The sequence below is a fragment of the Aricia agestis genome, chromosome 3, assembly GCF_905147365.1.
Source record: "Aricia agestis chromosome 3, ilAriAges1.1, whole genome shotgun sequence".
Lineage (NCBI taxonomy): Eukaryota > Metazoa > Arthropoda > Insecta > Lepidoptera > Lycaenidae > Aricia > Aricia agestis.
Genome location: NC_056408.1, coordinates 23,150,543 through 23,165,062, shown reverse-complemented (window position 1 = coordinate 23,165,062; position 14,520 = coordinate 23,150,543). Strand labels below are relative to the sequence as shown.

Genomic DNA, 14,520 nt, shown 5'->3' with positions numbered 1-14,520 from the left:
GAAAGGGGAATGATGAATAATTGTTTGTCCGTAGGGTTCTCCCTGCACGCGGGCATCCACGCGGCGCGGCCTGACGTGCGGTGCGTGCTGCACGTGCGCTCGCCGGCGGCGCTGGCGGTGTCGTGCACCAAGCGCGGCCTGCTGCCGCTCTCGCACGAGGCGGCGCTGCTGGGCGAGGTGAGTTGGCGTTAGAGTTATTATAAATTCTACTTTACAGGTTCAAAGTCTGTATGCGAATAATACTACATCAAGTGGGAGAAGTCGAGGGGAGGAAGCTAGTTATTTCATAAACGTTTTCATATTATTGCAGGTGGCGTACCACACCGCGCCGGCGGGCACGCTGGACGCGGAGGAGCAGGACCGCGTGTTCCGCGCGCTGGGCCCGCACGGCCGCGTGCTGGTGGTGAGCGGCGCCGGCGCGCTGTGCTGCGGCGCGACGCTCGAGGAGGCCTTCTACCTCGCCAAGAACCTCACCGCAGCCGCCGAGGTTCAGCTGCGTCTCGCCGCGCTGCCGCTCGATGACTTGCAGATCATCGACGAGGAGACTAGGCGACAGGTGGGATATGCAACATTCGTTAAGCTGGTTATTTATATGAGCTGTCTATCAATGTAAATGGCGTATTCGCAGTGTTATCCGTCATTCCCTGAATAGTTAATCCAAAAATATCTAGATAAAAATCAGTTTATCAGTTTAAATGATATGATAAAACCCAGACATTTGTAAACACATTTACCATATGCCAATGAATATACAGTTTATTCATATAGTAAAGTTAAAACTAAAAAGTATTTAAAAAAATCACATTTGCACGGCAAACCTTCTCATAATATGTGTTCTAAGTACTCTTTTCCCGTGTCCAGATCTACGAGTCTTCCCGCAAGCCGCCGGGCGACGCGGTGAAGTGGCGAGTTGGCGGGGAGGAGTTCGAGGCGCTGATGCGGATGCTCGACAACGCCGGCTTCCGCACCGGCTACATCTACCGCCATCCGCTCATCAAGGTGCGCCCATCGCAAGACAAAATACCCATAAATGCCCAAAATGTTTGGGTATTTTCCCATTCTTAAAGATAGATAAATCATAAAACCCCCTAAATGCCCAATCTATAGCTATCACACATGCCTCCTCTATAAGCATGTAAGTCTGACAATAGCTCCTTAACCAGCATAGATAAGTTAACTACGACTTTTTAATACAATCTAAGGAGTCCTCGAATCGCTTGCTAGAGTTTCTAGTATATTTGAATAAATTCTGAAATCCAAAGTGATACCATCAGTCACCAGAGTTGCTATTTGGTATAATTCATAACTTTGGAGTTATGCGGAGTTAATCGCGCGAGACTGCTGGTGCACCTTTCATTCATTCAAGTTCATGTCATATCCCAAACTTTAAACACAATATCCGTAGCGGAACTGGACACCGAGATATAGCTAACTTATCTTCTCTTTCGTTATCAGAACGATGTGCCGAAGCCGAAGAACGACGTGGAGGTGCCGCCGGCGGTCTCCTCGCTCGGCTACCTGCTCGAGGAGGAGGAGCTCTACAAGCAGGGGTGAGTGCTACCATCTGACACTTGACACCTGCAGGCTTCGCATGCTCACTATAGAAACGGTATCTTTCTACGGAAGAATAGACAAAGTGACAGATAGAAAAACGAAAATTTTGTCACTAAAATCTGTTAGTATCTCCGTTCTTTCCCGTTTTTATTGTTGTCATGCTAAGCCTGTTGGCACCACACGTGACGGCCGACACTTTCCACTCTATCTCCAACCTATGACCTACCACCCGACACCATCGACCTGCACACAAAAATCAAATATAAATCCAGAAATGTCAATACTTTTTGGGACTAAGTCATGTAAAATGACATTACACATAACCTAACCTTTTTTTTTAGGATTTTTTGGGGAATACGTTAAGTATCCCCCACCCCCTCGGGGGATGTATATAGGTGTACACGTACAAAAAGCAGAACGTACAAAAAGCAGTTTCAAAATAATTAAATTAAAAATTAAATTTACCTTAATTTATGTATCATTGTAAGTTTTGCTTTAATATATTGAATTGTTACATCGGACTGATAACATCGAATCGGGAATATAGTATAATAATTATATTATGGTAATTCTGTACATAATGCAATCTATGTAGTTCACGTAGTATATAATCAATACGCAGAACTCATTACGTTGTTTCATCTTTACATAATCACACATTAACATAAATTGACTATGCACAACAGTATTACACGTCTATTTAGGTAGACACACTTAGATCATCGCTGCATATAGGCAAAATATAATTAACGGCTACATAGCACTGACTGAATTCTGCATTATACATAATGTTAGAATAGGTTTTCTATATTAATGTATTCCCATGAGGCTGACAAGTTATGATAAAACCACAAATCGCGATGGTGATGCAATTTTGTAACACAGAGTTCCTTTAATCAAGAAATCTCAAGATTCATTAGATAATTTCGAAGTTGATTGCTTGTCGCTTACGATTCCTTTTGTTAAATCCTATTCAATTTTGTTTTCGGCCTTCGATCTATCTCACATTACAACTGCAAATTCACTTCGCGGTTTTGTGTACTTATCGAGCTTTATAATATTCATAAATCAAGTTGTATTATTGTCGCCGTCGACTGGTTTAAATAGCCGTTCAATCAAACAGCTAGCCCTCTGACTGAACAACGCCATTCACACGGCTATACGTCGTTTAGCCGACTTGTTGACTACAACGTTCAACACTACAGCTAGACGACACTTAGCCAAACCTACTTTTGGACTTTCTGGATTGTGTTTGTTTTTGATTTGGCGGGGGGCTGCGCCCCCCGAGCCCCCCTTTTATTTGACGACGGTCGCCGGCTGCTGCCCCAGCACGCTCGCTGCGCTCGCTCGGCTCTGTCTGTGTTGTGGTCTAAGTTCTAACCTAACCTATTTTAGGACTTTCTGGATTGTTTTTGTTTTTGTTTTGACGGGGGGCTGTGTCCCCCGAACCCCCCTTTCGGGGGGACTGCGTCCATCCATTTCATAATTCCGTAATTTCTCCTCGAATATTTGTTGAAATTTTGATTCACTCGTATGTGTCTCCCTCCACAATTTTTGTCTCTTTAATAACACTTGTAACTTTTATTAACTACTTTCTTTCCGAAAAACAACAACAAACACCAACAAACACCTGCTAGTTGACGCTATATTGTAAATAAAATGCACCTAGCGCCGCAGCGGTGCGCGCTGAACTACTTCAATTAGACTGCGGCTTTTGAATCAGCTGTAGTGTTGAACGTTTAGAGCGACTAAAATATTCAATATAAAAGCTAGACGTGTGATTGAATGGCGTTGTTCAGTCAAAGGGCTAGCTGTTTGATTGAACGGCTATTTAAACCAGTCGGCTGCGACATTATCATAGATAATACAACTTGATATTTATACATACAACACATAGATGGCGCTAGTTGTTATTATTTTGATATTAAGATTTATGAATTCTAACAATCTAAACCAGTAATTTTGTGTCCACAGAATATGGAAGAAGGGCCAGGGCAAGACGGGCGAGCGCACACGCTGGCTGAACTCCCCCAACGTCTACCAGAAGGTGGAGGTGCTGGAGACCGGCACCAGCGACCCCAAGAAGATCACCAAGGTAGAATACCTGAGAGTCGAGGCCGAATAGACCGGCACGCCGGCAGGGCGCTTTACGATTCCAGTTCGACTCAGGGGCCTACAACGAAACCGTTTTGAGAGTCACACAAGCGAACAAGAACGCCGCCGCGTCATACTCTTACAACGCCATTTGACGTTACGAGTAGGACGCGGTATTTACGTTCGATTGTGTAAGTCTCAAAACGGTTTCGTTGTACGGCCCCGGATTCTGAAACTTTGCAGCTATTGGTCAATGCCTAACGTTTATTGTATGTCGCGCGGTGAAGTTTCCGAATTCGAATCGAACTGCTCTTTGTGAATCAGGGCCCTGTTCACCGACTCATGGATCACTTTCTGTCTTCTCTTGCGTCCCAAACTGTCTGGGAGGGTTTTCTGTTCTGAAACTAACGGCTCCACTCGGAGACATTTTATGTTTACTTATGGGGTTACCTAGTAAAAGTATAGACATAAAATGATTTTCTGTCAGTCTTTATTAAATATCTACTTAAGTAAACTTTAAATGTTCTTGTGGTCGTAAAATTTTCGTAATGTTTATTCTTAAGATCGTGGCTTATCCTTGACTATTAGATTTTATTATTTTATTAATTTTATTATTGCTACAAGTTTTACCCTTGTGTGAGTTCCAAATGTGAAGGGTTTTGGTTGTGTCTATTGTTAAAAATAATATGGAGACTTCAGGGACCATTTATTGGTGTAATACTTGAAAATTTTAAGTTGAATTGAAGAAAAGATTCATAAAAAAAGTTCCAGTTTTATAATACTTTTTTGGTTTATACTCTGCCCGGACAGTCGCCATAGTTTAAAGTGATCTGTGTAGTGTCTTTGGATGTGGTACGCGTCATTATTGCTATGTCAAAAACGATTTTGTATGTCTTAAAATGATAAACAGTACACCGATTTCTGTAGTACCATAAGCCTATAGTTTTGAAGTTTTCTCGCTTGGATCTTGATAATTTTAAGACATACGAATCAACGGTAGGCTTTAGGCGTACGGAACATATTATGGTAACTTCTTCTGTTTCTAACTAGATGCGATGTAGACGAAAGCAAATCTTTAAAAATGTTACAATTTGGGTGTCCTCTTTTGTATGTTTCTTTTTACTCTTATACGTAATTTGATATTGGGTTTTTATAATCGTTTTTAATCTTATACGTTCGCCAAATAGGGTTCCCAACGTTACAAATCTATAGATTTATCAAAATAGTGTCGGGAAAGTTTTTAATTATGTGTAGACATAGATTATGTATATTATGTACATGGCGAGAGCTAACACAGGACATGAGCGGCCATACTATATTATGTATATTGCGAGACTTTCATACTGATGTGTATTATGTTGTATATTAGTGAATAGTTTATATTTGATAGGCCAGTTCCAGCATCACCTGAAAAACATTCCTGTTATTTATTGAACCAATTCTTTAATTTATAATTTGTATATTGTATCGCAGGGGCTCCCAACCGTTTACCCTAAGCACCTCCTATTGGAGTTTGCTTGACATTAAAAAAAATAACCTCATCCAGGACCTTGAATATCATGAGTGAAAATTGCTTGAGACGAAAATAACACACTGAAAAGCAGTCGCAAAATTAACTCCTAAACGGGACACACCAATGGTTGGAAATCCCTGCCTTGTCGTCATAGAGAATGGCATAGTATGTTGCCTGGCACTGGCCTAACCGAGTGTCGTGTTCAAACTGGACGTCGCATTGTCATACATTCCAGCTTCTAACACTTGAGCTCAAATTTTATGATTTTATAGTGATGTTTAATAATAAGAGGTTTATCAAATCGAGGCGTTTCATACTGAGTGCGATATCGCGGACATATTTTTTATTATATGGGTTTTGTATTTATTACAAGGTTTACGTGGAATTCATTAGTTCGTAAAATTTAAATATATTACTAGTTTGTTAGGTGAAGGGACTCAATAACGTGGAAATAGGGATTACGTATTTGCGTGGGCAATTTTAAGTGCAATAAGTTAAAGGTAATTGGCTTCCATAATAATAAGAAACAATGTCAAGACTTATTAAAACGGCTAGTCGAGCGTTGGTTTTAAAATATCGACTAGAAAGGAAAATGTATTTTGATCATAAGTTTCTTTGCATTTATTATATTATTAAAATAATTTTTTGACACCGACATGTGCGACCGCAGCAGTATCGCACTCGGTGTGGCGACGCCCTTATATTAGTCGTAAGCTAACGAGTGTATCGATTCTATCCCAATCTATTTAAACGATAATATTTAAATACGTCGGGCGGCTTATATAATTTCTTGTGCTTCTAAAGATTATAATACAAATAAATAATATATAAATAACAGAATGTATTTATTCGCGAGCTCTCGTATGAAATGCTTTTGAATATTACTAACCCTGCCGCGTGTGTGCGTGTAACTAATGCCGACAATGTGTTGCAGTGGGTGGGCGCTAACGACGACGAGGTAACGTTTTTCGCTGGCTGTCCGTTTCTTTTTGCGGTGTTTTGGGTCTTCCTAACGTTTCCGATTACTCTCTAACACTCACTGTATTCAACAGCATTTCATAGTCCCCTGGTGTTGTATCGAGTCTGTACAGTGTAGGGCGAAAGATGGTTGGTCAAAATGTTGCCACGACGCTCCCGCTCCCCCCGCGCCTCCCCTCCCGCGCGTCGAGCCTCGCCCGCTCCCCGAAACTGTACATTCTCGATGGCAACGCCGGGGCGCTCCCGTCCTCCCCGTCTCGCTGGCAACATTTTCACTAACTCTATCTTGTTTTTCCGCCCGGTGTCGCGCGTGTAGTGGGTGCAAGACAACGGCTCGCCCGCTCACTCCACGCCGGTCAAAATCGACACGCTACAGTTCGTGCCCAAAAACACAAACCCCAAGGAGTTCAAAGCGCTGCAGCAGCAGGTGAGATCACGTTTTGATAAATTACAAACAATTTTACAAGACACTCATAGATTTGTCCTCTTACTATTGAAAAATAACAATGGATAAGCTATACAATGTTTGTCACTGTCAGAAAGGTAGGAAATGTCACTTGACAGGCCAAATATTATAATATAGCCAGTATAATAATTGTCTAAATTTTTTCATTGGTAAGGGGATTAGTAAAAGACAGTTGTTGATACACACGTAAAACAATTTTAACAGACTTACATTTTTTAAACACAGTTTCTTCCACACACATAAGTAACGTCTAGAGGACAATTATCAGAGACAGTCGTTTTATCATTCACATAAGACACTTTTAACTTACATGTATTTGCTAAAACACAGCTATCAACACACACACACACACATAAAAACAAGGATCTTTCTCTAACATATGCCTGTCCCAGATCAAGGACAACCGTCGCGCGGACAAGATCAGCGCGGGCCCGCAGTCGCACATCCTGGAGGGCGTCACGTGGGACGAGGCCTCCAAGCTCGTCGGCGAGGACGCCGCCAACACGCACACCGGAGATCACGTGGTGAGTGGCTGATGTAGTGAGATGTAGTAGAAAACTAGGATGTAGTAGTTTTATAGTCAAAATGGGTGGTCTGTTCTAGAATGGCGAAAAGTATTGGTTCCATTGTTGAAATTGTGGGATGGACATACAACAGTGCATGCGTACCCTTTTAATACTCTGTATTTCCTAAAGTAATGATTATACAGTAAAAATGTTTAGACGTAATTTATACGAAAATTTTATGTAGATAATTAATGTAGAAGTCACTAAAGAGATATTATAAATAATTTTCGAGTAACAAGAACCTTGAAGGTCTTTCCCCCCTCCCCCACCGGCGGCTCGTGTCCCACCCTCAGGGACATTTAGTATATTCATCTGGACACCTTTAGGAATAAGTAATAACTGTACCAACTTTCAAAACTATATGAATTAATGGTCTGATCGACGATTTTGAAACTAATTTTCTTAAAATAATACCGCATTGCGTAACAATTGCGTGCACTATAACGTCGCGACGCAAATTGCGTACAAAAAGCATGAAATGCATAACTAGGCTAACAGTAAAGCTCCGTAACTTTTCATTGTCTAAGGCGAGTCTGAAAAAACCATTATGTATTACATACGACAGACTTTCGGATATTCCTTAATTTTCTATGTATACCAGGTGCTGATGGGCGCGGCGTCGAAGGGCATAATCCAGCGCGGGTACCAGCACAACGCGACCATGTACAGCGCGCCCTACGCCCGCAACCCCTTCGACCACGTCACCGAGTCTGAGATCGACGAGTACCGCCGCACCGTTGAGCGCAAGCAGCGCGGCGACTGTGAGTATTATTCATAAGGTGCAATTATACTTTTATGTATGTGCCCTATACGTCAAATTATTTTTTATTTATTTATTCCTTTATTTTCATAAATCATACGAGACGTTTGAGATATACTCTCCATAAACCACGAAGGTTTGTCCGGAGTGTATTACAATAATAATAAGAATTAAGTACATTGTCATTACAATTATTTTATACTCATTAAAGGAATTAATATTTTTTATCAAACTTAACAAAACAACATAATAAACTTATTAATTATACTTATTTAAATATTCAACAAAAAATTGGTAGAATTGCAATTACTTACTTATTAACAAGAAAATAAATTTTGATGTCAGTCCTATTCATTTAGGAATTTGTTTAAATATAATGTTTTTAGCTTGCCTAACCAGAATTTCAAATCAACAGTATAGCGTCGATTCTCGACCTCATGAACACTGGACATATTTCGATACCTACCCGTCAACTATAATTGTCATCCATGGCTGTGTTGGGCGAAAAAATACTCTCGCATGCACTTGTAAGCAAGCGTTGGCTTAGCGGTAAACGCTGTCGATTTCTTGTTAAATAGCTTTGTCCACACTTTGGCTTTTTTTGTTCATCAAGGGCTTGCGTTATAGCGCAGTCAACATCGCACGTGAGGCATGCTCGCGACGCTATGGCACTTTTTCTTTCCAACGCGGGTGGATTTTGACGCATTGTAGCTGGGCAACTTTCGTTTGGCATATTCAATTATTGAATATGCCAAACGAAAGTTGAATAAAAAGATGATGACGAAAATTGAAGATGAAATTGCATAGTGTGGACATAGCTAATGTCAGATTGTCGTTTGATTGATTTGAGCGCTTACATATATCTTGGCGTCTTTTCTTCACAAACACAGCCAGTGTCTCATGTATGATGCAAAGTATGCCAAATGATGTACAATTGATTGTTATGTGTTATTTCAGACGACACGGACATATCGGAGTCGGAGGCGGTGAGCGCGGCGCAGATCACGTCGCCCAACACCGCGCCCTCCGATACTGAGGAGGAGTCGCGAGATGGTAAATAATACATTCACTGACATACAGATCTGTCTGTCTGTTACCTCTTTTATATTATGCCAAACAGACAGACAACAGATACACCATTGCTTTAATAATATTGTTGTGGATTAAGAATGCGAAAGTATGACTGACTTTGATACCTCTTCAGCTTCACGCTTAATGTTAAATTAAGCGAGGAAAAATGATAGTATTGAAATAAAAACACATTTGCCAGTAGTTGACGTGATCGTTACACTTTTTCAGAGCACCGCGTCCTCAGAATAGAGACGAAACAAGTGCCAGTGAGGAGCCAGCCCGAGGTCGTGCTCAGCGATGGTGAGTCACGTCACGTCACGTCACAACACACACACACACACACACACACACACACACACACACACACACACACACACACACACACACACACACACACACACACACACACACACACACACACACATATATATATATATAAATAACACTTCTATGTGTATTGACTTACGTCCTCTCTATTAAAGAAATACACAGCGGATAACTTATTTACAGATATCTTTATATGACACGTTGTTATGTGCATTGAAAGACGAGGACACTTAATGTGAATAAGAGAAGCCAATACTTCCCAAATACAGGATTGTATATATTTCGCGATCGCTATCAGCGTACACGTAACGTGCGTACGCTCATTGTGCACGCACGAAGCGTATACGTGTACGTTATTGCTAGTGTTATCACATATTATGTAATTTTCAAGTTTTTGTCCTTTTTGCATTTTACAAGTTATATTTTACTTCTGATAATATTATGGTACGCAATATTTTCAAATCAGCTTATTGCTGCTTAATCTAAGCTACTAGTACCAGTAGATATAAAATTGCGTGACATAATATAAAGTATCGCATGTGAGTCGTTTTACTCTGGATCGGTTTAAATACTAAAGCATTTTAGTGCCTGAACATTTCGTGACCTAGAGCTTGTAATAGGAACTGTTTTGTGATTTGGATATTTCTTTTTGTGCTAAGAAATAGAACAGTTTTATTGCCTTAGATCACGAAAGTAAAGTATTACGTATTTCTTTGAATAATAATGTATTTTGGCATGCCAATTTTTTCTACATATTGAATATTAATTTTTTTGGATCCAGTATTGACAAGTGAATACAATGAGTGAAAATTGTACCATAGGCGAAATTGATTCATAATATGACCTGCTTTTTGGTCGGATTATGTCAATTCAATTTTCGAACTGATTTGTCATAACGCGACCAAATGACGGTTTTTGATATTCTATTTGCCACCAGGTGCCGTTATATAGCCTTAGGGTCTATCGTGTCAAACTGCTTTCATGTGTCACGATATAGCTGTCGTGTCACGATAATATGCCTATTTGACACGATAGACCCTAAGGCTACATAGTGGCACCTGGTGGCAAATAGAATATCAAACACCCTCATTACGTAGATCCGCCATATGCCTATGAATCAACTTCTGTGACCTTTATTTCATTTTTTTTAAGGAACTTTTATGATACAATTTTGTCCTATATTCCAGCATGTATTATACAGTAGGTAGCTAGCATGGTATTGTTTGATTGTAGTGGACACGACAGACTTCTTGGCCGCCGAGCGCGCGCACGCCGATCGGACCAGAGGTTAGTTCTTTTAGTTAGTTTACTTCTACATGGAAATTAATTTATATGCAGATGGCAGACTTCATATTTTGATCGGGTCATGTCAAGCCCAGCTACAAGTCACTCGACTCGTCTAATGCTAAGTACTCACATACGGTTTTGCTCGATAGTTTTACTCCAAATCAAAGGAAATGTCAAATGACATATTTGACATATTTAATTCCATCGAGCCGGCTCGAAGCGAGCCTTCGAGCTGTCAGTTTTGCGGTGCACACGGTGGTTATTGCTCGATTTGGAATAAAACTATCGAGCAAAACCGTATGTCAGTACTTAGCATTACTTGACTAAAGATAACCCTACCAAGTAATGCTATCTGCCTATTAATGGGTTTTGTCTGATGGTATAAAAATATTTCACTGTGTATATTTGTACTGACACGATTACTAACTACCGAAACAATATATATTGGACTGATTTGTGGACTTTGCTTCCATGTTTTAATAGTTATAGCCTGTCAAGAAAGTGAAGAAATTAAAAAGTGGCAAAATCGTAGGTCATCCCTTTCAAATCAATCTAAGAAAAAAGGGATGACACTACGATGTTGCCACTTTTTAATTTCTTCACTTTTTTGACAGACTATAAGTTTCTAACAAAGTCTATCTGAGATTTTTTTTACATGGAAGCACATGGAAGCAATACGCAAATTCAGTTCAATGTAAGCATGGAAAATGCACTGGTCTTGAGTTACTAATACACTAATGTCGAATTTCGATTTTGTAATTGAAGGTAGCTGTGCCACACTTATCCCCACCCAGCTCGTGTAAAGTTAATCTTGTATATTCTAAAATTTAGTTTTTATTTATGAAAGAGAAGGTATGATAATATTTTAATAACCCAAGCTAGCTTTAAATATATTTTGACAATTTAGGTTTTAGTAAGGAGCGTACTTCCATATTATGAAAGTGAATTTGAGTTAGTCTTTTGATACAACTTGAATGTTCTGACATCTACGAGTGTCCACGGCGTTTTTCAATAAGGCGATCCGATTTATCGTTTGTCGTGTCCGATATCGTGTCAGACGACCGCGACCCGAACCTGCTGTCTGACGACGAGGTGTTCGTGGACTCGGCGTCGCTGCCGTCGTCCGTGTCTCTGCCGGTGACGGCGCCCGCGCAGGTCGTCGTGCGAGCCCACTACCATGCCGTCCACGGCTCCGTGGGCAAAGGTGAGGTGGTGGGGGGGATGTGAGCTAGACTTGAGTTGTGAGACGTGGAGGGGGGGGGGGGGGAGATATTATGAATGTGGAAGTGTTTGTCTGTGTGTCTGTTATGTCTTCTCGTTTGTACCATTGAAGCTATTCAAATCAGGAAATAGAGTAAAATAAGATTCGTTGCGAAAAATGTATGATTCCCACGACGTACAAGTTCAGTGCCAAAAATTGCGAGGAACATTTATTTAAGTAACGTCTGATCTACATTCCTTCGTTGTGTTGTAGAGGTTCATCTTGTGTCGTCATTAACAAAATTCATTAGATTCGTTTCATTAATTACCAATATGGTATTCACTTTAAATCAATGTATTAATAAATTATCAAAATTTTCAATACCATTTACATGAGTATATTCGTAAATGTTCGCTTTGTGTTTTAGAGTTGTTAGATTGGTGGTTTTGTGTATTCGTGTATGTCCAGCGTCGTCCGTGTACCTCGTATGGTTGTGAAGCTGTATCGCTAGGTTGTTACTTGTTAGGTATTGTGTCTGTCCGCTTTCGTATCATCATAATGTATGCCATCCCCAATGTCATGAGTTCATCACAACAGGTTTTTTTTTGTTATAAAAGATTAATTTTCCCAGGAATTTATGTCGGTTTACATATTTCTGTCTTGTTTTGTAACTTCTGTAGTTCTTTTAGCTTGTTATATTATTATAAGTACAAAAATAAATAAAAATGTTTGTTGCATGTCTCCCTTGGTTGCAATAATTTTGAATGTTCTTAACTACATATGCCTGCTTTACTAACAACTCATTACTAACAGGTACGAACTTTGAAGCTAAGCCGGCCGAAGCTCTGTCGGCCCACAAGCGCTCCATACATAAATTCTCCAGAAACGAAAACCTCAGCCACGTCATCCAAAAATACGAAACTGTCGAGCGACCCAAATGTAAAAAGAGTTTAGGCAGCAACTTGGACTCCGCGAATGAACATTCTCTTAATAGATATAGTAGTCGAACTAGCTTAGCTTCCCTCGGTTCCCTCGACTCCGACGGCTACAAGTGGCACGCTCGCTCTCGTTCTCAATCTCTTTCTCTTAACACTTCCAAGAAAAATAGAATGTACAGGACCAGGTCTCATAGCGGCTTCATTAACTCGAACATCGAGTACCAGAAGCCCACGCACTTCCACCTACCCAGGTGCTCCTCGTGCGGCGAATACAGTAACCCGTTCTTGTGGGAGTTCAGAAGAGGTATAATTAACAACCAGCTAGGCACCTACTCGTTTTACTCCTCCCTAAATAATATTTTCCACAAATGCCAGGAGGAAAATGTGTCAAATAGATTTGAGATCGTCAAAGTAAAAGCTATCGATATACCCGTACTTAAAGTTGAAACAGAATTTATCGAAAGTCAAGAATTCAATGAAGATAACTATATTGAAGATTTGTCGCCCAGCGCCGGTGACAATAAAGAGATAAGAGACAGTAAAACGTCTCAAAAGGCAACAAGATTAAGTACAAGATGTAGTAGTGCCGTTGATGTCGAAAACATAGCACCTCTCAGTTATGACATAAGACCGGACGATGTATACAGAGCGGAATGCGTCAACACAGAATTGGAGCTAGATTTGAAAGAAGATGATGATGGCGAGTATCACAGCTTTTCCGATCATATCGATTTTGACGAAACGGCCTACGAGAGTCCTGTAAAAGATCTAGTGGAGAAAGATATCAGAGATTACTCTATCCCTATCAACGTTTACTGTGAAGAATTCAACAGGAGCCCTAGAGTTTCGCCAAAGAAAATAGTAATAATACCAAAACAAAACGTACTCGAGCCTATTTTAGAGGAATCTAAAAGTTCTTCCGATGAGTCCTCTCGTCACAGTAATGCTAAACTGGATAATGAAACACAAAACTTAACAGCAGAAACAACCCAAATGATAACAAATATAGTAGAAATAAACAGCGATATAAGTGAGCCAAAAGTGAATCAATTACAAATAGACGAAAGCCAAACGAGTAGACCTAACTTCGTTAATGTTGCAAACGATAATGATATTATTAGGGCCTCAATAACAAGTTCTGTCAATGAAATATGCAGTTTCGATTCTACTAGTGAATTTGAAAAACAAGAAGTAATTGTAGAAGTATTTGGTATTATATTTGAAAGGTTCTGTACTCTGATTGATGAGAAAATATTCCTCGAAAAGCAAGCGGAGTCGGATGTCACAACTACTAAGGCAGATAATAACACGTCATGTGAAAGTAGCATTGAATCAAAGGATGACATTCATTTTTCAATGGCAGACTTAGTGCAAGATGTTGGAAAGAATTTGAATTTGAGCGAAACCGTTTCGACTGAAGCTAGTAATTTATACCTCACTGAGACGAATCGTGTGGTCGAAGCTATCGTTTATTATATATTCGATAGGTCCTGTAGTTTTTGCGAAAGTAAAGTTCGGAAAGAGAAAAGGTGTAAGGTTGTAACCGTAGTCGACTACGAGGATATTATTTATACCACATCGAGCGATTGGTTTTGTTTAAAACAAGATGACAACGATTTATACGAGACTCAACCCGAAAGCGATCATTTTTTAGGTGCAGGCGACATAAATAATAATGAAGCAAATGATGATAATTCTGATTTTATTCAAAATATTATCCATAATTGTAACAATTCTTTAACAAGAAACGTTTTAGAGATAATAG

General features: G+C 40.0%; 1 protein-coding gene across 7 annotated transcripts in view; it reads left to right on the top strand.

Annotated features, from left to right (window-relative positions):
* LOC121725729 (protein hu-li tai shao) overlaps positions 1 to 14,520 on the top strand; it is a 63,019-nt gene that overhangs the window by 42,647 nt on the left and 5,852 nt on the right. For 3 of the 7 annotated variants that reach the window (XM_042112799.1, XM_042112801.1, XM_042112798.1), the window contains 13 exons: positions 35 to 177; positions 311 to 556; positions 862 to 999; positions 1,456 to 1,550; positions 3,529 to 3,649; positions 6,096 to 6,119; positions 6,456 to 6,566; positions 6,998 to 7,129; positions 7,773 to 7,932; positions 8,889 to 8,984; positions 9,231 to 9,302; positions 10,563 to 10,616; positions 11,674 to 11,820. In XM_042112799.1, coding sequence (XP_041968733.1) covers positions 35 to 177; positions 311 to 556; positions 862 to 999; positions 1,456 to 1,550; positions 3,529 to 3,649; positions 6,096 to 6,119; positions 6,456 to 6,566; positions 6,998 to 7,129; positions 7,773 to 7,932; positions 8,889 to 8,984; positions 9,231 to 9,302; positions 10,563 to 10,616; positions 11,674 to 11,820 — 1,539 coding nt within the window. The remainder of the gene's footprint in view (positions 1 to 34; positions 178 to 310; positions 557 to 861; positions 1,000 to 1,455; positions 1,551 to 3,528; positions 3,650 to 6,095; positions 6,120 to 6,455; positions 6,567 to 6,997; positions 7,130 to 7,772; positions 7,933 to 8,888; positions 8,985 to 9,230; positions 9,303 to 10,562; positions 10,617 to 11,673; positions 11,821 to 14,520) is intronic. The other 4 variants (XM_042112800.1, XM_042112802.1, XM_042112803.1 and 1 more) reach the window with 4 other exon arrangements.